The sequence below is a fragment of the Phyllopteryx taeniolatus genome, chromosome 18 (genome assembly GCF_024500385.1).
Source record: "Phyllopteryx taeniolatus isolate TA_2022b chromosome 18, UOR_Ptae_1.2, whole genome shotgun sequence".
Lineage (NCBI taxonomy): Eukaryota > Metazoa > Chordata > Actinopteri > Syngnathiformes > Syngnathidae > Phyllopteryx > Phyllopteryx taeniolatus.
In genome coordinates, this window is record NC_084519.1 from 15,869,746 (window position 1) to 15,896,548 (window position 26,803).

The window sequence follows — 26,803 nt, forward strand, 5'->3', positions numbered from 1 at the left end:
TTTCTCCTGTTAATTACTCACTGTCATTCTTGAATGATACTGATACTTGTCATAAGTGTTGCTTATTTTGTTTGTTTTTATTTGCTGCCATGGAGGCAACCTGTAGAAAAACAGGGTTTAGCTGCGCTAGCTATCCAGCCACAGGTTGTAGCTAGCTTGTGCGGCGCAACATAGCCTAGCGCAGAGCATTGCTACGGCAGTTCCCAAGCAGCGTAGGCCGAATGTCCGTAAATGTACCCCAACTGTCTGTCGTGTTGCCACGAGATGCATCTCCAGCACACTCGCATGAGTAGCCAAACGGGGAAACGTTGCCTGTGTGTAAACCAACATGTTTGTGTGTATCTCATTTTGGAGACACAGGGAGAGATTGTTCTGTTATGTAATATTTCCTCTCCTCGCAGCTTTATTCCCTTGCTCGCTCAGCCAATTCGTCTCCCTCACTACCTCATTCCCTCCCTCCGGGGCCACACCACCTGGATGTTGGAGAAAGAAAAAAAAAAAGGAACGAGCGTTGTTTGTGGCCACAAGTAAAGGCTGCTGTCTGAAGTCAGCGCTTCCATTCAGAGGCTGTGATGGAAACGCCTTGAAAGAGTTCAATTGTTCCCACACGGAGCATCTTTGCACTGCTTAACTGTACATGTTGCTCCCTATGGGAAGTCGTGTTTGGAGAGGGAACAAAACACAGCGCCGCTGTCCAACGGAAAGCCAAATTGCAATTTGTTGTTTTTTTAAACATTCATAAAAGGAAATACACGGTAAAAGAATTTCGATACGCGTGATTTTCATTGGACCGTGGCAAAATATACGTGACTGAGAGTAAAACTTACATTAGCGTGACCCTTTTTGTTTGCCAGAATTAAGAGGAAACACCACAAAAAAAAACAAAAGAAAAAGAATTGTTTTTGCTGAGTTGCAAATTGATGCAAATCAGTAACACAACAAAATTTGGAGATACGGTGTGTGTCTTTCATTGGACAAAATATTTCTGATTCATTCTAAAACTGAAATTAACATGGTCACTTGTTGTTCGTCAGAAATCATGAGATTATTATTTTTTTTTTTTTTTAATCTAAAACACAAAGAAAATGCTTTTTTTTTTGCTGTGTTTCGGATCAAACAAAGTAACTCACAAAGTTTGGAGATACATGCTTTGGACATTGACAAAATGGTTGTCATTCATTCAAACTGATGTCAACGTGGCCGCTTTTTGCTTGGCAAAGCCATACATTGTAATGCGAAACATAAAGAACATATATCAGATGAAAAGAAGCAAATGGGGAAAATTTGGAGACGCACGCTTTTCATTTGGACAGCGACGTCATATTTGCAATGCGGTTAAGTGATGTTAGCCCGCCCGGCTCAGCACAATTCATCCACTTTTTTTCTCCAAAACTGAAACAAAATAAAAACTGAAATAACTCAAACAGAATTTCACAACTAATCCAAATCCAATGGGATCAAGTTTTTTTAATGCTGATTATCTGCTCTCGTGTGTACTTTTGCAGGGTCATCTACATACGAGGATGACCACGGACCTCCTGTTCCAAGAGTGAGTCCCTTCTTTTTTTCTGGTGTTTATTCTTCTTCGGTTTATGTGTTGTTTATTCTAATATGTATGTCCACACAGAGTTTCGACACAGACAGTTTGTATACAGCCCAGCTGTGTAGCAATTAGCAATAGTAGCAACACTAGCTATAGGAGCTACTTTGAACAAGTCATTAGCCACATAGCTAGTCGTATGGAGTATTATTCAGTCATGCCTAATATAAAAATATTGCCAATCCGAACAACCACAGCGTTTGTTTTGCCCTAATGACAGCGAAGAGGGAGATATTTTAGTGAAACAAACCGCGTCCCACGGCAGCATCGTTACTGCTAGAGTTAGCATGATTGCTAACATCTATCAAAAGAAAAAGAAAGTAAAAAAAAAAAAAAGCGTCTGGTTTGTGAGATGGTTGTGCACTTTCTTTCTCATTCCAAACTTATTGATTTCATCTTTAGGGGACTTGTAAGTGTACAAGGGGACATTAAAAAAATTCAACTAAATAAAGACAAAAAAATGAATGTTTTCCAAGTGTCCTTTAAGTAGAATTCAGCCCCTGAAGTCTGTTCCGATTAGGAAAACATTACATTCGGTCCGCATTTCAATCATTAGTCGACGCACCAAAAAGTCTGAAAATCCCATGCTTGAAAAGACACAGAAAGTCTGTCATTTCGATTTGATTTTAGGATAATTTTTTGGCCGTTTTCAGAGGTCCTTAAAGATTGACTTGTTTGATTTATTTATTTATTTTTCAGATTGCTACCAAATTTGAAACGTAGCTACTGTATACTAGACAAATGGGCCATGCTAAATTGTGACCTTTTTTTTTTAGTACTTGTCATTTGGTGTGGGCGAAGCATGGCGGCAAACTTTGATGACTCGCCATAAAACACAAAACTCTAACAGCTCAGCTCCACAAGGTCAGATCTCGCTCCAACCTCTTTCTGTGTAATGAAGGTCCCTTCTTAAAGACATTCATAACATTCAAGTTTTTATGATGGTGACAGTTTGACCCTGGAACAAATTAATTGTGTGACATGATTTCCTATGTGGGATCGGATAGTTGGATTGTGTTCCAGTTTGAGATTCCACTGTGAGTCTCTTGCCTCGGTCATCATCACGCGACATCTGTGAACCGCAACGCTGCATTCTCAAAGCCAAACAGTCCAACTGGAATTGAATGACAATGAAGCATTTCGTAATATTTCCCATCAGTCATCATCATGGCTGTAATCGTGTCATGAGGCACGAGAGCGCTGAATTTCTTTCAAGGCTTGAAATGTGTCGTGTTAATGACGAGTGAACGTGTTCGAGAACATGACCGATAAGGAGGAACTTGATAAGAAGCTGATATAGTTCTTGAACATTCTGTTGAAAATGTCATTGTGCTTAATGTGCAATCAGGCGGTATTTAAGCGGATAGTGCTGCATGTTTTACTCACAAAGATTTAATCGATACAGTTCACAAGGCTCACCGGGAATAAGACAAACATAATTTTTCTCTAGAACTGAGCAATAGAATGAATCCTTTGAGCGTCTCTTCAGTGGAAAGCCAGGTTCTCCCCCAACAAAAGTGAGTGTTACTGTGAAAAAACTAGCTTAATGTAAACTGTCATAAATAGAATAAAAACTATAATCTCTTTTATCAGGAACCACCAGGTTCCAATTATTGTTTAAAGTCAAATAAAATTGATAACTGTCCTTTTTAATGACTCTGACTCAATGAGGAAGACATGGCGGAACGTCATCAGAAGTGAAGAAAGAAAAAAAACATTTTCAGCTGTTCAACAATTTATGCATGACAGAAATAAAATTGTCATTTGTATGTAAAATCTGACGGAACTCCGCAAAACACACTTTTAAGCAGGAAGTGATGATTCACTCAGAAAACAGCCTATTTCTGATAATGTGATTGTTAAGCAATGTTTTGCACTACTCAAAAAGTGAAAGTTAGTATTCGGTTGATATTGTTCAAGAGAAAAAAAAAAGTATTATATAACGTGTGTTTTCCAACGCCCCTCAAGCACTCACTCGCAGCGTTACGGCTCGACAGACACACTTGAGTGACTCGTCCGTTTCCTCAACTTGAACTCTTCTCAGCACCTTGCCCGTACACATTTACACAATACACACACACACACACACACGATGTTTTGACACATTCTCAGATATGAAGTTGGCCCGTCCCACCTCCGTGGAAGATTGGATACACTTGTTTAAGCAGCCGTGACAAGGCTGCTCTCCAATCAAGTGTCATTGATGGATTCACATTTAATTGCATGGACATGTTGGAAAGTTATGATTACTACATTGAACATATGACACGCACCGGCAGTAACTTAATAAGTGTGTCATAAATACATCTTTGTGCTCTGTGTCACAGCCCGAACAAATGCTGCCCTTTTCTTTTTAATCATTAAATCAAACATACAATGTGAAGGTACTCTTGAAATTACTTCTAAGTGTTGAGCCTGGTGAAAATTTACATTTTGGTTGGGATTGTTAGTGTGACCCCTAAAATTAGATTGGTAGCAGTCCCTGGAATTATTTTTTAAAATTCAGTCCCTGAAGCCAGTTTCTTTTTGGAACACAAAACCTGGTAAACATGTCTATCACAAGTCAAACCACAAAAAAAGTATTATTATTTTAGCTAACTAACTACCAGTGACTACTTCTGAGCTTATTAGCCTCTACCCAAAAAGACACAGTTAGTCTTTTCGGCATTGTGTATCGGCGGTACATGGCGCCAAAAGTCGTCAAACATGAAACTTGAATAACTTGCCTCCACAAGGTCAGATTTAAACCAAGGCCTTTATTTTGTATCATGACTTCATAAAATGTATGATAAAGAATGTACCCTATAAAGTCAAATTTTGAAACACGTGTAAAATCTAAAGGTGTTCTTGTTGTGTCTGCCTATACATAAAAGATGTTTTTCTTAGCGTTGCATGGTTTTTCCATACTCTCTCATTTTTGCATTGCGCTCTAAACAGTTATGTAGAAGTTATAATCTTTGGCCACATTTACCCAAAACCTCTACACTTCTGCACGCATAGACACACACACACACACACATGCGCAATGCAAACAAAAGAGTCTTAATTTGAACGGGGCTTTGACAAAATGCCCTGAAGAGGTGGATGTCGCGCTCACCACTAACATGTCTGTCTGGAATATGATGATAAATACGGAAGCAGGTCGTAAAACTGCACTTAACCTACCGTAATTTCACGTGTATAATGTGCACCCATGTATAATGCGGACCCCCAAAGTTGATCTCAAAATTCTGGAAAACCCTTCTACCTATGTATAATGCATTTTTATAATGCATGATTTTGCTTCTACCCATATGATCAAAACATGGAAGTATTATCTGTATTTTGTTAGTTTTTTTTCCAAGAATTATTCTGAAGTTAAGCACTTTATTTGAACATGTACTTTCTTTTTATTTACTTGCTCTTATTTTAAAATACACAGCCCTACTTTTATTTAGTAAATGAGAAAACACACAGTTGTGCTCATGTGTTTGATTACCCAGGCAGAATTTGTAAGATGTGTACAATTATTTTAAGAAAACATGAAACATATAAAACACAATTAATTGTATTTTAATGGTATTCAAATGAAACTGTCACGCATTTCAGAAAATCATTATCATTAAACAAAACATAACCAGAAAGAAATTAATGATGTTTGTTGTTCAGTCATCAGTCGTATTAAAAAAACAAAACAAAACAAAACAAAACAAATCAATATTTCACAAATTCTGACTGGTCATATGTACCCCTGTCATATTGGAATGAAAGTGTAGTCTTCACCTTTTTCATAACTTCTAGGTGGCATACTCGAATTAAAGTGTACAACTTTTTCATAACCTCTAGAGGGCGGTGGCATAGTGGAATTAAAGTGTTTTTCATAAGCTCTAGATGGCGGCATATATTTATAAAATGTGAAAGTATTTTTCATTTTATCCTATACCCATGTATAATGCGCACTATTGACTTTTGACCGTTTTTGGGGGTAGAAAATGCGCATTATTCACGAGAAATTACGGTATTTGTCAAAAAATACAACACAAACATGTTCAAACCCAATCTGTTCCGCAACCTCCAATAAAATTCTCAGGGCATACAAGTGATTTCGAAGTCAAAAGAGGTTCAACCCTGATAACTCAAAAGCTGTCCATAGCAATGAAACACCGTCATCTACAGGGATATGTTAGTCACTGGCTTACAAAACTGAATTTCACAGACAATCTGGACGAGACCCTCTTCCACGCCTACTCGTTGAAAAACGTACTTGACGAATATATACATCGGTGGCAGTAAATGGTCGCGTTCTAGTTGACGAATATAAGCGTCCACAGGAGTCAATGATGTAATAGTAATCGTACTGGCATTAATTGTCTTCTCTCCCTAAATGTATTGATACGTGATGGATACAATGCCGAACATGTAAAGAGAAAATACTGCTTGTGCATTCAGTTGTTCTTTTATTATTACTACTGTCAACTTGGGCATATCGCACTGAGCAGTCAGAACGTGACGACGCATGCGCCACTTTCCTATGTCGCAAGCTGAAGCAGCACGGTTAACAGAACCTGTGTGAACTTGTCTAAGCGCCGACACGGCCCGTGAACGGCATTTTTTTCTGGGGGTGGGGGGGGGGGCGGGGCGTGCCGTGCCGCCATTGATCCCGGGGGCCAATTCACACGCACGCTCATGTACACAAACATTCACACTTTGTTCCCACATGGAGGCAATTAGGTTTCACCCCTGCGCCCCAGTCAACACAACAAATAAGTGTGGGAATACTTGGCACAATGTCACGGCTGTGCTTTTCCTCGTCGTGCTTCACCTCGCTGTTTCACTCCTGTTGCTTCTTTCACGAGCTTCTTTCATCTGGCAAACGTTCACTTCAGACCTTGTGTGTGCGTGTGTCTGCAGCAGCAGAGTGCTGTACTTCTCCCAGGAGGCAAGCCAACGGCCCGGTAAATCAGGCATATCCGCAGTTCGGCTGCCGAGCCATTTGTGGCCCAGCGTATTCTAAAAATAATATTTCTTCTTATCCTAAGCTAACATGGAGTGCAACTGTAATTTTGGGTGAAAAATTATGCCCCCAAGTCAGAGGTGGGCAAACTTTTGTGCTCAAATGCAACATTTTAGTTTTAAAATGGACGGATGGGCCAGGTCATTTGTAGATGAGGTGTAGGGGAAAAAAAGTTAAAATATGTACATTAAATATTTTGATCAAATATATAATGATAATGCTCTTTTTTGGCTAATTTAATCATAACTAATCAACTAATATTTAAATATATATATATATTTTGTAAAATGGTTTATCTTCATCATTTAACAAAATAGTGATATAAATTAATAAAATGACATTTTAACAAACCAATTTTAGGGGGGAAAATGGCTAGATGCAAAATATAAAATTGTTTATTTAAAGAAAATACTACTTCATTTTTAATTATATTACACATCATTAACTCATTCACTGCTGTTTGCATTTATATACGTCAAATAGAACCCAAGCATTTACTGCCACCAACGTCATACAGGTGTTTTTGGTTAAACCAACCCATGTTCTACTGTTGATTACAAAAAAAAAACAGAAAAAGCAACTTGTGAAAGAAGAGGTTTGGTTATTTATTTTATTGTCGCAGAACATAATATTCTGTAAAATAATGTTCTAAAACGGCCGACAATATGGAGAACTCTGCTTTGAAAATGGCTGGCAGTGAATTTAATTATAATTTATAAACCAAATATTTGATATAATATCACGTCAATTTGTTAACCTGACTAATATTTTTTGCTGCCAACTGGCTAGATACCATATGCTTGCTTTGTAAACTAAAGGTGAAGTATATCAAATTTGAGTTTTCTGTGTGAAAAAAGTCACAAGTGAGCCGTGTGGGCTGACTGTGAGATTTGAAACACCCCTTAACGCCCCCCTCCCTCCTCTTCACCACCCCTCTCTTAGGACAACATTATTACAATTCCAGACTGGGAATGTTAACAAGAATCCATCACTCCCTGCATTTTCTTCCCATCAGGAAAAGGAGATGAAGCGAACAAGCTTTTAAGTCCTGCTCCAAAACTTTGTTTTTAGATCTCTATCAAGTTTTTTTTTTTTTTAAACTCCTCCAAGGTTTTTTTTTTTTTTTTTTTTCCACAGAATTGTTTTCTCTTCCTAATCGTTGACTCACTTCCTGTCAATCTGTGTCACTCTCACTGTTACATTTGCATCAACGGTGCTCATTCTTAAAGCGGATATTTGACCAAAGTGTGCGTAGTCGTCTCGGTTTTTCTGCTTAACTGACACTGGTGTTCAATTACGTTTTGTTTTGTTGTCGTGCTTCTGTCGTTGAGTCACGGGGTCGCGGCCGTTTCACTACTGCGTCACTGTCTCACTTCAGAGAAACACTTTTTTTTTCAGTAGGATGTGGGGCCAACTACAACCTCATAGATAAACGTGTGTGTGTGTGTGTGTTCCCAGGTGCTCCCGTTCCCGAGCCAGGTTGTGTACAACCGCGTGGGCAAGTGTGGCAGCCGCACAGTAGTCATCCTGCTGCGGTTGCTAGCCGAGAAGCATCAGTTCAACTTGATCTCGTCGGACATCCACAATAAAACGCGCCTCACAAAACACGAGCAGGTGAATAACGATGTTTTCCCGTATACGGTCAATCGCTGCTTATCGATGGGGGATGCGTTCCAGACCCACCCACAAAAATAAGAACTCTTTAAACACATTTGAACTTATTAAGATACACTTAAACTAATTAAAACACACTTTCTGAACACATTGTAAATGTATTTGAACACCAAAAAAAAAAAATTGCGACTCTGACTCGCATCTTCACAGAACCGAAGGCGCCCGCTACGTCGAGCCGCCGTGGCCGAGCCATTCTGTGCAAATGTCAATATTGAAACTGCTCCTTGTTTACACGTTCATCAAATCCTGAAAGCCCGGCAGCGCACACGGTGGCAAAACACCAATCTGTCAGATGGGATTGAGTGTTAGATATCTGGGGCGTTCCAGCAGCAGGGTCGGAACGGCGGTCCGGTGTCCGGCGTGCATACTTGAGTGGTCATCAAGCTACGCGGATCCACCCTAGCTAGGTTTAGAGATGCCGGTCTCATCACTTGCGGTCTGCCCTCGCCGACCCCTTTTCCAACCGGCGATCCTAGCGGTATGCGCATGGTTTACGCCGGTGCAGTTGCGGCGAGCATAGTGACCCGTCTGTCCTGTTCAGAACCCAGGCCACTGGGGTGGGGCTGAAACCCACTTCCTGCCCAAGCTCCAGAAACAGAGAGTATCCATGTGTAGTGGCGTCTGCACTCTTGCAGGACTTCCCCAAAAAACAAACTGGTGAAAAAATGTCCCGAAGCAACATACACTGAACCCCCGTTTAGTCGCAGCGGAATTCCTTCCCGATCCACCTGCAAAAGTTGCAAATCTGTGACATAGAGATATAGATTTTATAGTTGTATCCCCCGCATTTAAAGTCATTCAAACACGCTTAAACTAGTAAACTAGTCGTGGTAGTAAAGTTAATTTCAAACAATTAAAGAAAGGAGATTTACAAATATATATACAGGTTAAAAACAAATATATATACAGGTTAAAAATATATATACAGGTTAAAAATGAAAGGGTAGAAGTTTATGAAATTAAGCCCTTCCAAGATACATAAAAAGTAAACAAATTTATATGGTGGCAACTGTGTAAAAAACTGGATACTTGACAATAGGTTCTTGTGAGGATGATACGAATTTTGAAAATTCTATTTCATCAACTGAAACAAAATCGAATAAGTGGAATTTTAATATTTATATAAAGTAAATGTATACATATAGTAAATTTAGTAAAATATATTTTTTTTTAAACACATTGTTAACGTATCTGAACATCAAAAAGGGTAATTGCATAGAAAATGTACATATTGTAGTGTACATGCATGTGCCTTTAAGAGGCGGGACCTGGTGTTGTTAAATGTGAGTGTCCGGGCATGAACCGTGGCTGACAACAGCTCCTGTATGTTTTTTTTGTCGTAATGAGCCATCGCTTGGTCTACTTTTTTGCTTTGTTGTGTTGCGGGCAAAAACTTACAGTAAACGAGACTGTTCAATTAAAGCGGAAAAAAAGATGCCACAAATCCAGTAGTATAATGCCCTCACACGAGGGCAAGGAGAGCCACAGTCGGCAATGCACTTTCAGCCGTTTATTGAACGGGCGAAACAGTCAAACACACAGATACAAAATGATAACACTCGCAAGGAGCTGCTGTAGGTCACAACTCACGGCGAGACGCTCACACTAACCGGCCAACCCGGTTCCAGCTTCTGACATCACTCACCAATAAAGGCACACACCCAACACACAAAACTTTAGTACATACAGTCATTACAGTTTGTAAGAGCAGTTTATTTCTTTACATTCTCTTTTATTCTGTTTTTAAACAAGACATACGTTTCCTATCCAAGTAAATTGAGTTTACGAGCTCGGTCACAGAACGAATCAAACTTGCAAGTTGAGATACTACTTAATTTCCACTAAGGACGTCGAAAGCCAAATGCAAGCCTTTTTGCGGCAAAGGACCCCCGCGCCCCCGCCCCTGTTTCCCCTTCACGAGTCCTGCGAGGACGCCACGGGGCGCAGGAAGAACGGAGGGGGCGGGGGTTGCAGGTATGCTTGGAATCCCTCCGCATTTTCCCTCCCTGCAGCTCTGCTTGGTGAATGAGAGGCAACTTGGCCAGACGGCCTTTGGGTGAGGTCAGAATACGCACGCGCGCACACAAACGCACGTACACGCTGCCAAATGTGCTTCAGGCCGACACATAAACCAGGGAGAGGCGTTTGGCACTTTACGGGCGGAGGGGACATCAGGGGTTAACTTTGGGCTAATTAGTCTGGACTCGCTATGGAGTCGATGCAGACGGATCTTAAAGTAAACACTACCATTGCTTTCAATGAGCGTTTGAAACGATTCCCCAAAAGTTCAAGCAGAACAAGTGGAAATGTACTGAGTGGGAGGGTGAGAAGCCCAAAGCTGACTGAGGCCTAAGATTAAGAGTCTTGTGTACATAAACAAGTATACATATTGCCGCTGCTATGACATAACTGCGAGTTTATAAGAGCAGCGCATTCAAACAGTCAGGCAGATAAACGCCACCCTTCACTGAACGCTGCTTATAAGAAGACTCATTCAGCTTTAAAAGACGGAATATTAGCTTTATGCGCCAAACTAGACAGCCATAAAAGCCAAAATTGGCTTCATTTTGGGGGAAAAACAGCGTCTGGTGCGAGTGGTGCCATAGCCGTGTACAATTTTACTGTTTGGTGCTTTAAAAGTGCTATTAATGTTTTGGAAACTTCAACTTGCTGTACGTACACTCACTGACTGCCTACAACATGAAGTACACCGAATAGAATGAGATCCAATACAAGAGCTCGATCAAAAAATATTGTATATGATTGTATTTATATATTAGGGCATAGTCATTTAAAAAAAAAAAAGGCATTTTAGAGCGCTACTTGCCTGCCTGACTCGTTCAGGTGCTAAAACAATGATATGAATACAATTTTATGTATTTTACATATATATATATATATATATATTATATATATATATATATATATATATATATAATGTTTTATTCAATAATTGATTATGTCATTTTAAATTCATATCAAGATCCTTTCAAATGCCTGCTAAATTCTAACCAAGTAATTAAGTGATCCTGTCCAATTACGTTTACTTTCTGAAATGTTCATGCATAGAAATAAGATCGAAAAAAACAAGAAGTTAGTTTATGTTTGTAGTTCTGATAAAACTGCATGTGAATGCATTTTATAATTATAAAATATTCATGCTCATCTCGAAATCCACTGAACAAGAATTTGTCATGTGTGTCTTATGTACAACCCGAATTCCAATGAAGTTGGGGCGTTGGGTTAAACATAAATAAAAACAGAATACAATGATTTGCAAATCATGTTCAACCTATATTTAATTGAACACACTATAAAGACAAGATAATGAATGTTCAAACTGATAAACTTTATTGTTTGTAGCAAGTAATCATTCACTTGGAATTTTATGGCTGCAACACGTTCCAAAAAAGCTGGGACAGGGTCATGTTTACCACTGTGTTACATCACCTTTTCTTTTAACAACATTCATTAAACGTTTGGGCACTGAGGACACTAATTGCTGAAGGTTTGTAGGTCAAATTCTTTCCCATTCTTGCTTGTTGTACAGCTCTGGTTCTTTTCCTCTTTGGCCCAGAGGACACGACGTCCACAATTTCCAAAAACAATTTGAAATGTGGACTCTTCAGACCACAGAACACTTTTCCACTTTGCATCAGTCCATCTTAGATGAGCTCGGGCCCAGAGAAGCCGGCGGCGTTTCTGGGTGTTGTTGATAAATGGCTTTTGCTTTGCATAGTAGAGTTTCAGGTTGCACTTACGGATGTAGCGCCAAACTGTATTTACTGACATTGGTTTTCTGAAGTGTTCCTGAGCCCATGTGGTGATATCTTTTACACATCGATGTCGGTTTTTGATACAGTGCCGCCTGAAGGATCAAAGGTCACTGGCATTCAATGTTGGTTTTCGGCCATGCAGCTTACATGCGGTGATTTCTCCAGATTCTTTGAACCTTTTGATGATATTATGGAGCGTAGACGATGCAATCCCTAAATTCCTTGCAATTGTACATTGAGGAGCATTGTCCTTAAACTGTTCGACTATTTTCTCACGCACTTGTTCACAAAGAGGTGAACGTCGCCCCATCTTTGCTTGTGAATGACTGAGCACTCCAGGGAAGCTCCTTTTCTACCCAATCATGGCACCCACCTGTTCCCAATTAGCCTGTTCACCTGTGGGATGTTCCAAACAGGTGTTTGATGAGCATTCCTCAACTTTCTTCTGTCTTTTTTGCCATCTGTCCCAGCTTTTTTGGAATTGGGGTTGTATGTTGTGTTGTGCAATGATACTGAATAATATTTATCATTTCATAATTATGTACCTGTGGTTATAAGGCTAAGCATGGAGAGTCTGTCACTGAAATGCACGGGTGCTGTCAGTGAATGGAGCAACAGCAACAAATATCCACACTCTGTTCTTTTTTCTGACCCGTTTCCTGTCTGTGGCAATCTGCTTCTTTGTTGACAATCACGCCATGTTTTTGTGGTTCAATTAAAGATAATACAGTACAGTATATTGTACATGGAGCCTCAAAACTCAATACAGGGGTAGCCTTTTTTCCGTTCCAGCGCCACGGTAGATGTGCGGTGCTCAATCGCATTGTATACGGCGAAGAGTCGCCGACTGTCATTTTCTTCGCAAAGCGCCACTTCACTTGCGTACGACCCAAGGGTTTCTTAGCTAGTTGCAGTAGCATCTTACTTTGAACACATAAACGATTACCCTTATTGTGTGACTATACCCTGTTTGCAATGTTTATTATTATTACTTAAACAAAAGTACTAGTGAGCTACAGAGGTGGGTAGGTGGACAAGACCTTCTTAGCAAGGGGAACCATTTTTCACCGTACACATGTGAAGGAGATAACGTTCAAGAATGAGTCAAGTATGTGAAGGTCTATGTGAGTTATGTGTCAGGTTGCATAACCTTCAGCTGGCGTTTGCGCAGCCTATGACATCACTGTCATATTTCACGTTAGTTTTGGCTGCCGCCAGCGCGCACTCCATGCAGACCTTGAAAGCCTTCAGGAGGTTCTTTCATTCACAGGGGAAGTGAAGAGGAAGAAAGTTAGAATGGCACTTAGTAGAGTGCAGACCTGCGCCAAGGTTGAAACGTTTACAAAAATAAGGAGGGTTGGGGAATTGAGTGCCATTCATGCGCTGCTTGTGTTAGTGGGCAATTTTTACCATTATTTTATTCTAGGATGGAATAATGATTCTATTGTAACTGAAACAACCAAAACCGAAAGCAAATTCCTTTATCTAAAAGTGTCATAATTCCCGATCAGTGATGGGAAAAGCCGAAAGTCCCAACATTGGTTTTCTCGCGTAAGCAGGCTACTTCCTGGCTCATGGAAGACGACTGGACTGAACCATTTTCCATTCTGGAGCAGTCGGGAGAATGATTCAGTCATGACGACAAAAAATAGCCAGAAAATAGAGATGTAGAGTCCTCTAGTACTTAGACTAGTAAGTTCTTTGAACAAAAATGTTACTTGTGTTTGTCCATGCCTGAATTAGCAAGCTACTTCTTCATTCACAGAGGTTGCCATTTTTTTTTTTTTTTTAGTTTTTTTATTACGGGTCATTGGGAATGGTTCAATCGTGATGGAAGTGACACTGAATTCTTCTTATAAAAGTGAAAAATAGATAAATAAATTACAGAGTGCCACATTTCTGTTTGTCTATTTGTCCAAATAGTCGCATACTACTTCCTGGTTCACAATAGACAGCTATACGGTACCATTTTTTATTCTAGAATGGGGGAAAGATTCATCAGAACTGGAACGACAAAGAGAAAAATGTATTCCTCGTTAAAAAAGGAAAAGATCTTGAACCATAAAAAAAAATGTTCTGCTTGTTAGTTAGCAGGCTTTCTTGGTTCATGGAAGATGACAGAACCTAATTAACAAAAGCGAGGAAAAAAATCTCTTTTTTCTCTTTTCAGGCTACTTTCTAGAACAATATATTGACAAACGGCAAAAATAAAAAATATATATACTTATAAAATTGTCGGCGTTGCCATCATGTGGACTTTTGCAAACAGTAGAAATGAATCATAAAGAACAGCGGCGATGAATATTGTTAAGAGGAAGCTAATGGTGACGTAATGAGGCACCCAAGGGTGAGCTTGCGCTGAGGTCAGTCCTGACAACAAATTACCGTTGAACGCTCAATTTGATTCATCACTTATGATGTCACCTTTTGAGTTTATAAAAATGCTTGTGTGTGTTTGTCTTTCATAAAGCCCTTTAGTGGAGGACGCATGTGGTTTTCGTTAGCTTGCATTAGCCAAGAGCTATGCTAATTGGTTTTTATCTGTGAGGTCATCTTTTTATTTTACAATTATTTCATGGAGAGTTTTTCATGTGTTTTTTTCCCCTTTATTATCAGGTGGATCTCATGAAAAACATCACTAATATCCCTCAGCCATTCCTGTACACGCGTCATGTTCACTTCCTCAACTTTACCAGGTGAATAAATACACTCGCTTGTACTTTGCTTGTGCTTCTTACTGCTACTCACTTGCTTCCATTTGAACTCGCCTTTGTTAGGTTTAAGATCGAGGAGCCCGTCTACATCAACATAATCCGCGACCCCATCAACCGCTTCCTGTCCAACTACTTCTTCCGTCGCTTTGGCGACTGGAGGGGTGAGCAGAACCACCTCATCCGCACCCCCCAGATGAAAGATGACGAGCGATACCTGGTACGTTCTCCCTCCCGTTAAAACAGGAATTAAAAATAACTGTGCAGTCACACATTTGTGTATCATGAGAGCACATCAAGTGTGTTGCGAGGAAAATTATCCATTTTCACTTAATTGGCCTGAAAGTTATTTCATTTATTTACATTACAAATAATGTATCTTTGTTCATTTATCTATGCCAGCAATTTACAGTTACAGAGCAATTCAATACTTTTCCACTGGAAGACAAAAGGTACAATTAACCAGTGAACCCACATCCGTATCTCAAATCATCGCTCCCCATTAAAATGCATTGAAATGCCATTAATCCGTTCCAGCCTCCCAAAAACACCAACCAAAAAAAATGTAGTTTTTTTTTTTTTAAATGAGAAGAATAACACTATTATATTTCCCTTCATGCTAGTGTGTCGAGAGATTTTTCGATAAAATAAAAAAATGTGCCTTGGTTGAATAAAGGTTGGGAAACACTGCTCAAATAGACGCAATGCCGCAATAAAAATAAAAAAGTATTAAAGGAGAGCTTAACGTTATGTGTTCTCAACGTTTAACATTACAGTAGACTCTGATGTGTGATTGCTCCACAATGATGTGTGTGCGTCCATGTTTCGATGTTTCACCTAACACGCAAACTCTTGATGTTTTTTTGATGTTATAGTCACGTAACCACCAACATTGCAGCACTTGCCATGTAGACCAGACGATTGTCATGTCGGTGGCAACTTCCTGCATTCTAATCCCGTAGGACCCGGTTCATTTTGAAGATTGTAAGTGTGCCGTTGTAACATCATAGCAGCCTGACGTCAACCCAATCATTAAATCGACTTTGAATTCAATTAGAGACCCGATTTAACTGCGGCCACATCACAGACGGCACGTGCTCGGCAGACCTGTTTAAAAGAACCCATCCCATAATCAACCACGTTACTTTTGTTCTATAAAGTGGCTCTTCGCATAGATTTTAAGGTAATACCACAGTGTGTAGTGAGTTGATGAATGGATGCATACATTCCTTGAAGTCTCGGCGCCCTTTGCACAATGTTCATTGCACCGGACTGTTGCTATGTTAGTCATTCATACTGCTCTAAGTGCTAGAGAACTCTGCATCTTTTTGCACAATTGTCAAAACAAAACAAAACAAAAACAACAACAACAAAAATGTACCGGCATTACCAGATAACTAGCAACCCTTTATTCCTCAGTGACTGTTTTTCTCAATGTCTTTGTCTCAAAAGTGTTCTCTGTCTCTGTTGACTGGCTGTTGTCGTACTAGAGCGGCTCCATCCACCGGAGACAAATTCCTTGTGTGTTTATTGGACATACTATGAGACACTCAAATATCGATATTTTAGTTTAAAAAGTAGTAATCACATACATTATACAGTTCTTCGTTATTGTATTTTGAATAAAGTAGATGCGGGTTTTAAGTTACAGTATCGGGATTTAAGTCACCAACTCATTCTGCATTTAATCAGGGTACCCGCTAATGTTCAATGCTCCAGTCACGCACGGATCCTCTTCCATGCGAAGCGATTGCATCGCATTTAAAGGGAATGAGAGGTACTGCTTCGATTGGACAGGATTGAAGTTGGTTGTGAACACTCCCACACCAGTGCAGACATCCCACTTTTAAATACCCTGATGTACGCCTATATTTGTTTTCGATACACAGATATCCAAGTGTACTTGCACCGAGGCTCTATTCACGATACTGTCATTGATACAGTGTATCAGCCCTAATATTATGGGATGACAAATACTGGAGAAGCTCAAGCTCTAATGTGAAGCTGACACAATGTCATTCTGCTTGAGTCTGACTGGCTGTAATTGAGCATTGCGCTGCTTTTCACCCCGGAGTTTCAGACCATATGAGTCGAGTTATTAAAAGTATGCAGACCAGCGGGGGGGGGGCCCTTGTTACATTTTGCAGGGGAGTAAGGGAGGAGATCCTGTTGTTCCAAAATGGCTTACCTGTGGTCACATAGATTATAACACCCTATAATCCTCTTTAAGTATGAACGTTTCTCACAGTTAATGCTAACTTTGACCATTTTTATTATTAATAATAATGCAAGGCGACAGGTATGACGGGCTGTCAGGGACATAATTCCGGATCACTTCTTCCACACACAACTGAAACGCTTCTCAGTGAAATCCTGTGACACGTTGAAATGCACTAATATATTATTCGGAAATATGCTCAGACATTACAATGAAATGTTCTAATATATAATACCAAAAATCTTGCGTATACAGAAATACGCATTTCCGTAGTGTGTGAAAGCATTTCAGTGGTGTTTGTGAGAACATCGATATAATTTTTTTTTTATCGTGGTCCACATTGCAGTTATGATTTCCGTCAGAGGGCAACTGTTTACAACTGTGAAACCATATACAGTAAATGTTTAATCCCCTCATTGTATTATGCTATACATACACCATAAATTGATGGATGGGTTTTGGTAACAAAAAATGCTTGCAATATCTCAACGTTATTATTTATTACATGTGACATTTTGAAATTCTGGTCGCCTACATATTTTAGCAAGAATCATGGAAGTTGTTGGCACACATGATTTGCTTTTGTGGGCCACATTAAATGATGCGGTGGGCCAGAGCTGGCCCCCGGGCCTTGAGTTTGACACCTGTGTTGTAAATGATGTCCTCACAGCCCCTCACAGAAAGGAGCCTTTAAATGCAACGTTTCTATCAATGTTGCGATCCAAAAGAATCCAGCATATGAAGTGTCCTTGAACGCAGCACACGAGAGTTGTCACTGAAAAGCGCTCTCAGCTGGCTCGATGGCACTGAAAGGGAACCCAGCGCATGTGTTCCCGAGACATTCCTGTGGTCGCCGCAAGATTTGGATGCACATTGTGCACATGCCCCAGTCAGACCTGCCACATAAGCATGTAAACACACCATCTTTGAAAAAAATGTTGTTTGTTTGTTACCAGTCGAACTCCAAAAGGGATTTCGGTGACATTTGGTGTTTAGCTACAGTAAGACCTGAGCGTAAATTGGTTAGCTTTTGTTCATGAGCCCAATCCGGAAGTTTGGGACTCATCCAAATTAGGTTTGTTTTGCCTTGAGGTCTGCAATTGACTGAGTGCCATTGTCGAAACACATTTCAATGTATTAAAACATCCATCCATCCATCTTCAACACTGCTTATCCTGGTTAGGGTCACGGCGCGCTGGAGCCTACCCCAGCGGACTTCGGGCGAAAGGCGGACTACACCCTGAACTGGTCGCCAGTCAGTCGCAGGGCACATATAGACACGGACAACCATTCGCACTCACATTCACACCGCCACTGAGTGGGAACTGAACCCACGCTGCCCGCACCAAAGTCAGGCGAGTGTACCACTACACTATCAGTGATGTTGTTTTAAATATATATTCCTACAATTTGTAATTTTAAGCAAATTGTTTTTTTATAATGGGGAAAAACTAATTAAAAACACATTTTTAAGTAAGATTTAAAGAAAGTTGTACTGTTACTAAGAAACATGTAATAACATGATATTTCTGTGAAATGTTAAGACAATAAAGTCATAACATGAGTTTATATTACAAGAAAATGATGCCGTTTTATGAGAATAACACTGACAAAGTGAAAAAGCATTTTAGAGGTATTACGACGTATAATGAATCCAAAGTATAATTAAAATATTACTAGATAACAGCTGGAATCTTACAAATTTTGTTTTAAAAAAAATACTGAAAGAGAGTATTGTTTTATGCAATATTACTTGCTTGATCATCCAAACAGAAGTACAGTATATAATCTCTCTCTCTCCCTCTCAGACAAATAATATAATGAGAGCCGTTTTTTCTTCTCCTGACATCAATCACACACTTTTGCTTCAGGTAAAACATACTATGAGCACACTCTTATATTTTTGCCTTTATGGCCGACATGATCTTCCCTGCTGTCTGAATGTGCTGCCAAACCCAAAAAGTAATTGTACTTCCGAAAAAGCCAAGCCAATAAGAGATATTCACACCATCGCTCCTCGCTTGTTTCGTTCACGCACTCACATGGACTCCATGGAGTGCAACAAGAGGCTGTTCGACAGATTAGCTCCTGTTTTGTTCCACTTTGAAATACTTTTCAGTGGGCCTAATCCACTTGGACAATGGTGACAATGAACCCGGGTGTACACACTGGCCCTCTCCCCTAAATACTAATGACTTGTCTGAAGAGTGTTGTGTTATGCTTGTCTGTGAGTGTGTGTGTGTGTGTGTTTGACATGGCTGTATATAAATGAGCCCTGACTTGTTTCCTGTAGCGTAGCCTCTGTTGTGGTGCTGTAACCGTTCAAGCAACAACTTGAACACAAACTCACTTTCATATATTCTTTATCCTCTGTGAAGAAAGAACTATATTTGTGTCATACTGGTGAGCTGAGAGGAGTTGAGACCTATAATGAACGCTATAGTATCTGTTTGACTGACACAGTCCCCAAGTTGCCAAGGCGGGCACAAAAGAAGGAGCAGCACAATGGCCATTCAATTGATGCAGTGTGACCAAAAAAATGTTTTATGGTTCCATTTATTGTCATTACTGTATGTTTTTATAAAGTACAATATGATGGAGTGCTATTTTTCCTCATTAAAATGAACACTACATTTGTTTTTTTTGGGGGGGGGGGGCGGAAGGCTGGCACAGATTAATAGCATTTCCATTCATTTCAATGGGAAAATATAATTTGACATATAATATAAATTAAAGTCGCTGTATTAGAAAAGGGGGTGGAGACTTCTTATATCCTTTTAAAAGAGGCTTCTGAACTTTTCATGATGAGCTCCGATAAAAGAAACAATCCATTACTTCAAGAAAGTTTGTAATGTAACAAGAAAAAGGTGTGATCATAATGATAATAAAATGATAGATACCTTTTTAGATGGGAACTAAGGGGAACAACCTGTCTTCTTAAGAAGTAATATTTTGGGAAAATAGCATATTAATAAATTATTTCTCCCATATAACAAATAATGGAAACAAATATACAGTGGTGCCTTGACTTCCAAGTTTAATTCATACTGTAACTACACGCTTAACTCCAAACACCCTACGTTGTCCAAGATGTGAAATACCACCAAAAATACGGCATCATGACAAACATTTAGCCTTGTGTTCGTCCCCGTCGCCAAGGTTGAGACCCGTCTGCCTGCCGCTAATCTGGGTGATGGACTATGTAGGCATCGGCGTTGGCATTGACGAATGGCTCTGTTTAATTCAGCCATCACCTGCTTATTGGGGCATAAATCTTCTTATTCAGCACACATTCAATTTATTTTCACTTTTCCGATCGCGTCGGCTCTTCGGCGCAACAGGCCTTGTACGGGCACCTGGTGTGCTCGAGCATAAATATGAATTCTGTGTAGGAGGTGATTGAAAGTTCACTTTATTTATATAAATATATATAATGATGTGTGTGTGTGTGTGTGTGTGTGTGTGTGTGTGTGTGGTCCTACTTAGCTACGGTCTCAGGACTGGAGTGCAGATGGGGTAAAATTATTTTCATGGTTTGGCTCTTGAAGCAGGCATTGGTGCACAACCCCCTCTAGTGGGCGGAATGAGTCAGTACAATTCAATTTTGCTTGCCGAAAGGAGTTGTAATTATGCATTTCCGCCCCACACATTTTAAATGTTTCCAGGTCTCACTGACATTTTTTCATCCAAATACCCAAAGAGTCAAGAATTACAGCAAGTTCTTATCTCGCTGAAATTATCCCCTTTTTGTTTTATGCAAATGAACGCCGGATTATATATATACCGATATAACAACTGCCTTGTAAATGTAAACATACAATTACATACAAATTGTGGCAGTGCGCAATTTTTTCAACTTCACAATTGCATCAATATCAGGTGGCAAATCCAGCGTAGCAGCCAATTTCAGAATGTCATTTAAGTGGTAAGTGGTGATTTAAGTGGTCATTAGTGCGACCTCCAGTGGACAGAATTAGCAACAACAGTTCCTTTTATTGAAAAATAGCAGTTCACGTGTTCTCTATCCCCACGGGCCCGGATTGGACCGGCTGACACCCCTAATCTAACCAGTTACATCAGTTTCCGAGATTTTCATCAGACAGCGACAATACACAACCTTTGATACTGTTTTTATGATTTTGTTTTTTAGTGTTATTATTCTTATGATTTCTTTCAGGACATAAATGTGTGCATTCTGGAGAATTACCCAGAGTGCTCCAACCCCAGAGTCTTCTACATCATCCCATACTTTTGCGGGCAGCACCCCAAATGCAGGTATCTGCAGTCTCAAGACTCGCAACTTGTCAGGCACATCTTCTCCGTCTTATTTTTTGTTCCCCTTTCTGTCTACAAGAGAGCCCGGCCCGTGGGCTCTGGATAGGGCCAAACAGAATGTACTGGAGAACTACCTGCTGGTGGGCATATTGGAGGAGCTGGAAGATGTGCTGCTCCTGTTGGAGAGGCTCCTACCGCACTATTTTACCGGAGTGCTCGACATCTACAAAAGCCCTGGTAGGCCAATGTCCTCTTCATTAAATTGAAGTATTCTCTTTTAAATGTTCCTTTTACCTTCTATTATAAATATCCCAAGTTACGTGTTTCTATGTTTTATTTTTAAATCAACGTATGAATGAGCCTGTCCGTGATTTTAGAGCAAATATGTCAAAACCATCCCTTGGTAGAGTTCTTAAATAGTGAAGAAGTGTGTTTGCACGTAGACCACAGGAAGATGGGCAACTTGACGGGCACGGTCCGCAAACACACGCCCACCCTGGAGGCGCTGCAGGTGCTCTACCACCGCATGCGCTACGAGTACGAATTCTACAACTTCGTACGGGACCAGTTTCACCTGATGAAAAAGAAAATCGGCCTCAAGTCGGATGCCCGACCGCCCGCCTACACGCCCGACTTCCTCCGGGAGCTAGACCTACGGACCCCCGAGCCCCTGGACGAGGACGAGGAGCTGGACTCCGATCTGGAGGACGCTAACAACTGGCTCGTCCATCAGTAGCAACTGCCTGTTTGTTTGTTTGTTTTTAAAGCGGTGGACACAAGCCCACTCCCTCCTTGGAGATGGCGTCCCAAGGGCGATGACGGTTACGCCCTTCAGAAGCTGAGGTGCATTTCCATACCGGACTTTGTGGACGGGCTCAGCACTGGGGACGACTCGGGAACGGACAAGATTATTTAAAAGTTGAGTGAGGATCACGGGAAATAACGCTTAACTCGCTTCTACATGAAGCAAGGCTTTCCTTTTTTTGTGCTTGTTTTCCCGGTTTGTTCTTAAAACGGAAGCGGTTATTGCTGTATTCTCCAGGAGAGATAAAGCACGGCGATGCGCACCGGGGCTGCACAGCGGTGGCCCCAAAACATGGGAAGATACATTATGGTAAGAGGTGATGTCTATGTATATATTAGGAAAAAGCTGAGTCGCCAAACGTCAATGAATGGAAGAGTGCCAAAATTGTTATACACTTCTCACATAAAAAGTTGGGCTTTTGGGTCAAATTCAAGGATGAACCTAAAATGCACTAAAAGCGTCACAGGTGCCTGTTGGGAATTTTGCCTTTCAGCTCTTTGTTAGACAACAAAAAGTACTAAAACATTGAACAGTTGCGCGTGCATTTAAAGGTTTTGTGGGTCAATTAAATTGACCTGTCCAGGTTGGTGCGTTGTAGCTTCATCCTGCAATGTCGCCCGAATATTCCAAACTTTTTTGTGAGTAGTATACAGCATGTATATCAGTAAGTGCCAAACGTCTCCGAGACAGGAAGCAATATATAAGCGCGTTTCTACTGAGCAGCACAGTTGGGCTTGTTTCCGTACGGTAAGCTTTTCCAACTGTTGTGCTGCGGTACCTCAAGCACGGAGCTTAACGCACAGCAGAATGTTGCCCGGATCGGGCCCAATTGTCAGTATGTGTAAAGCCTGTGATCGTAAATATTGAACAAGTTTAACATTTATGATTGTCAGCCTCCAGTGTTTTTCGAGCAGATCGAGGATAACAAATCACTCCTACCACGCCCCACACCACAGGACAATTGCTCATGATAATCGTTCAGAGACATCCGACACTCAGTCCTTTGCTGAGTTTGATCGGAAGAGAAGAAAAATACTCAAATTAAGCCCAATTATTGGTATGTGTGGTCTGTTACAGGATTTACAATCATATGTATTAAACACATTTCACATTTTGATTGTCGACCTCCACCATTTTTCGAACAGATCGGGGAGGAAAGATCACTCTTAACACACCCCACACCACTGGATCATCACAAAAGAGAATCATCCAGAGACTTTTATGATCAGAAGAGAGGAAAAATGCTTGAATATGGCCCCATTGTTGGTATGCGTGAAGCCCATTTAAGGATTTGCAAATCAAGCATTTTAAACAGGTTTAACATTTCCAATTGTCAGCCCTTTTTCATTTTTCGTGCAGATCGAAAAGAAAAATCACTCTGAACACACACCGCACCACAGGATAATCACTCCGATAATCTTATCTGACAATCGGACCTTTGCTGACTATGATCGAAAGAGAGGGAAAAATGCTCAAATTGGGCCTGATTATCGGTATGCGTGTACCCCGCTTATTACGGCTAAGGCCGTAATGGCGACACATGCAAATCTAGCTAAACCGTTCCAAACTAGATCCAGCTGAACCAAACTGTACCGCTTGGTGGAAACGTGGCTACGAGTGATTGGTGCGTTTTGTTAAAAGAGATTATTCTTATTATGAAATGTATAAATGACGGTTAAACCGTATGCACTCATTATGAATTCAAAGAATTCCAGCAAAGTGTGCAAGTATGACTGAGTTTGACCAGAGTACTTTAGCAGAGATTTATAGTTTGCTTTCACTTTGTTGGGACTTGAAGTTGGCCAGAGGTATTTGTTACAAATAAAAGATTGTTCCATGTGAAGTTTAAAAATATTGATATATTTCGGCTGCAAAAAAAAAAAAAAAAAAGTCTTGAAATTCAGAATTTCCTGCTGCAAACAAAGTTACACATTTGTTTGAGCCTCCTAATTTTACGGGCATAAAGACGATTATGAATTACGAGGAAAAAAAATTATTTTTCAAAAATATATCCTAATTTTAAAAATATGGTCCAATTATTATGGGAGTGAAGTGAAAAAAAAATAGTGCTTATCAATTGATAAACCCGGAATATAATGACTTCCTAAATTGTCATTTTACGTTTAGAATAAGGGGAAATATTACAAGGGGAAAAAAACTATTTTTTACAGTTAAAATATATTGAATATAATTTTTTGCCATCAAAACGTTTCAACATTTTTCTTGCTGCCCCCCTTGAAGTCCTACAACGGCATTGATTTAGAATGACAAGATCCCATTTTAAGATACTTGTTTTGTGTCAACACTCAAAACCCTTTAAAATGTTTTCTGGATTGTTGTCCCACTGTCAAAGAAAAATTCATATTGGCATTGTGGTCTACCACTGTTCTTTAGTGTCTTTATTTTCCAGTGATAGAGTATTAAAACCGCAGTAATACTGTACGTTTCAGACCCAGCCGCAATAGGTGAAAATCCACAATATAGAGATAAAAAGAAAAAAAAAATATATATATATATATATATATATATATATATATATATATATATATATATATATAGTTTTACCCCACCCACTCACGTTAAATGCATTTAAACCTATTAGAATAGAACTAAACCTATTAAAACACACTTAAACCTACAGTATTTAAACACACTTTTTGAAGTACTCCTTAGCACCCCTCACTGTCAAGAAATGGTAGACTAGTGTATAACATCACTTTGAAGAAACCAAAAGAAGACTCCCTCGCACAGATTTCCAAGTCAGAGTCAAAGAGTGCTTGCTTCAAGCTTGCTTTCTTGGTTTATTACTCCCAGTTCAAGTTTACTGTAAAACTGCCACATCAAAAAAGCGACTCACATTGTATACTAAAACACCAAAATTTGCAACCAAACCATATTACTTCATTTTACAAAAATCTGTTAGCTGAATGCTAACATATAATGCGAAACGCCATAGACGGGCCTTTGGACATTAGCGTAAATATTGCTGTAATTCTAAACATTCAAACAACTGCAAACGAGCGTATAGCAACACTCGGAGGCATAATAGTCTCTCTGCTCTTTAAGAATGATTATTATTGGAGCTTAGTAGGGGACCTTCTCTGCATCTTCTTCTTGCTGCATCTCTTCCAGTAGACCTCGTGGTACTACAATGAAGGCACGCAACTCCAAATTCGGACGTGAGGGAGTATTTTAAAAAGTTAAAAAGACACAGAAGTCTTCGTACTGTATATCCGAAAGGTTCCGAAGTAGGGCTGTGCCTGTATACTGTAAAAACCCATAAAAATACATTGCTTAATTAAAAAAAACGATGGCTATATAGCAGGCAAACCAACAATGATAGTGGGGGAATACTGTATGTGTTTTTCTCAGCGTTAAATCTCCGCTAAATCTACTTCCACCAGCAGCTAAACAACGACTTACGTCAAATATACGATAACCATGAATGATAAGCTTGCTCGGTCCTTTCCGAATGTTGTCCTGCTTTGTGTTCACCTTTCTCTTAATTTATTATTCCTTTTTTTTTTTTTTTTTCGATTCATTACTGTGCATTCCACATCAATTTCTCAGGAAGGAAAGACAAAACTGTTGTATTAATAATTGTATCATTTCCAACTTGGCGGCTATAAAAAAAATAAAAAATAAACAATTCCTGGCGTTCCATGGGAAGCCTTTGGATGAGTTGGTGTCAAAAAAAAAGGAGCTACATTTTACACTCTTCCAAAATAAACTTCCTCAGAATAAAAGAGCTTGTGTGCTTTTTCTTTGGCTTTTTCTTTTGTGTCGTTGGAGACGTCAACACAGACGTTTGAGAGTGACAGCAATGATAACCATCGGACATAACATGGAACTTGCTATGATTGCCACGGGAATGAAAGGGAATTTATGGGGAATAAACTTACAAAACAAAATTGAAGGTTGACTCCTAATAGGATTCTTGAACTTGTCATTTCTATTTACAAAATAAATCTGTTGAAATGTCATGCTTTTTAATTGTATTATTGTGCATGGATGTCTGCTTAGGACAGCATAAAAGGTTTGTATTATGCTTGAATATGAACGATTTCTGTGTAACTGTTCTTCTTGTTAATTCCCATAAATTCCCAAATTTGCCATGGAGCTTAAATTTGGAAATTTACTGTAAACCTTCCAGAAATTGACTGGATTTTTTTCCCCCCACCTCTCTGTCACCTTACTGGTTGCTCAGAGTAACACAATAAAATATGAACTACATGCACAAATTAGTTACACTAAAGAGATGTAATATAATAATGGCTATGGTATTATTTACATGAAATCTTTTGTAATTGGAATTTATTCCCTAACTTTGTGGTAATAAATCATTGAAAAATATATTTATAAAATATATATATATATATATATATATATATATATATATATCTTCTGCCATTCCTCCTTGCAGATCCTCTCCAGTTCTGTCAGGTTGGATGGTGAACCTTGGTGGACAGCCATTTTCAGGTCTTTCCAGAGATGCTCAATTGGGTTTAAGTCAGGGCTCTGGCTGGGCCATTCAAAAACAGTGTGATATTCCAGTTTTTCTTTTTTAATAAATCAGCAACAATTTCAACAATACCGTTTTCTTTCTCTCAATATGGGGTGCTGTGTGTACATTAATGAGGAAAAAAATGAACTTAAATGATTTTAACAAATGGCTGCAATATAACAAAGAGTGAATATTTTAAGGCGGTCTGAAAACTTTCCGTACCCACTGTATGTGTTTTGTTAAAAAA

General features: G+C 39.6%; 1 protein-coding gene across 3 annotated transcripts in view; it reads left to right on the top strand.

The window, feature by feature from the left end:
• Positions 1-25,798, top strand: part of usta (uronyl 2-sulfotransferase a) — a 48,124-nt gene extending 22,326 nt beyond the window's left edge. For all 3 annotated transcript variants that reach the window (XM_061753199.1, XM_061753198.1, XM_061753197.1), the window contains 7 exons: positions 1,506-1,549; positions 8,052-8,207; positions 14,660-14,739; positions 14,821-14,974; positions 21,150-21,247; positions 21,327-21,484; positions 21,691-25,798. In XM_061753199.1, coding sequence (XP_061609183.1) covers positions 1,506-1,549; positions 8,052-8,207; positions 14,660-14,739; positions 14,821-14,974; positions 21,150-21,247; positions 21,327-21,484; positions 21,691-21,983 — 983 coding nt within the window. In that variant the 3' untranslated portion in view covers positions 21,984-25,798. The remainder of the gene's footprint in view (positions 1-1,505; positions 1,550-8,051; positions 8,208-14,659; positions 14,740-14,820; positions 14,975-21,149; positions 21,248-21,326; positions 21,485-21,690) is intronic.
• The last annotated feature ends 1,005 nt before the right edge of the window (positions 25,799-26,803 follow it).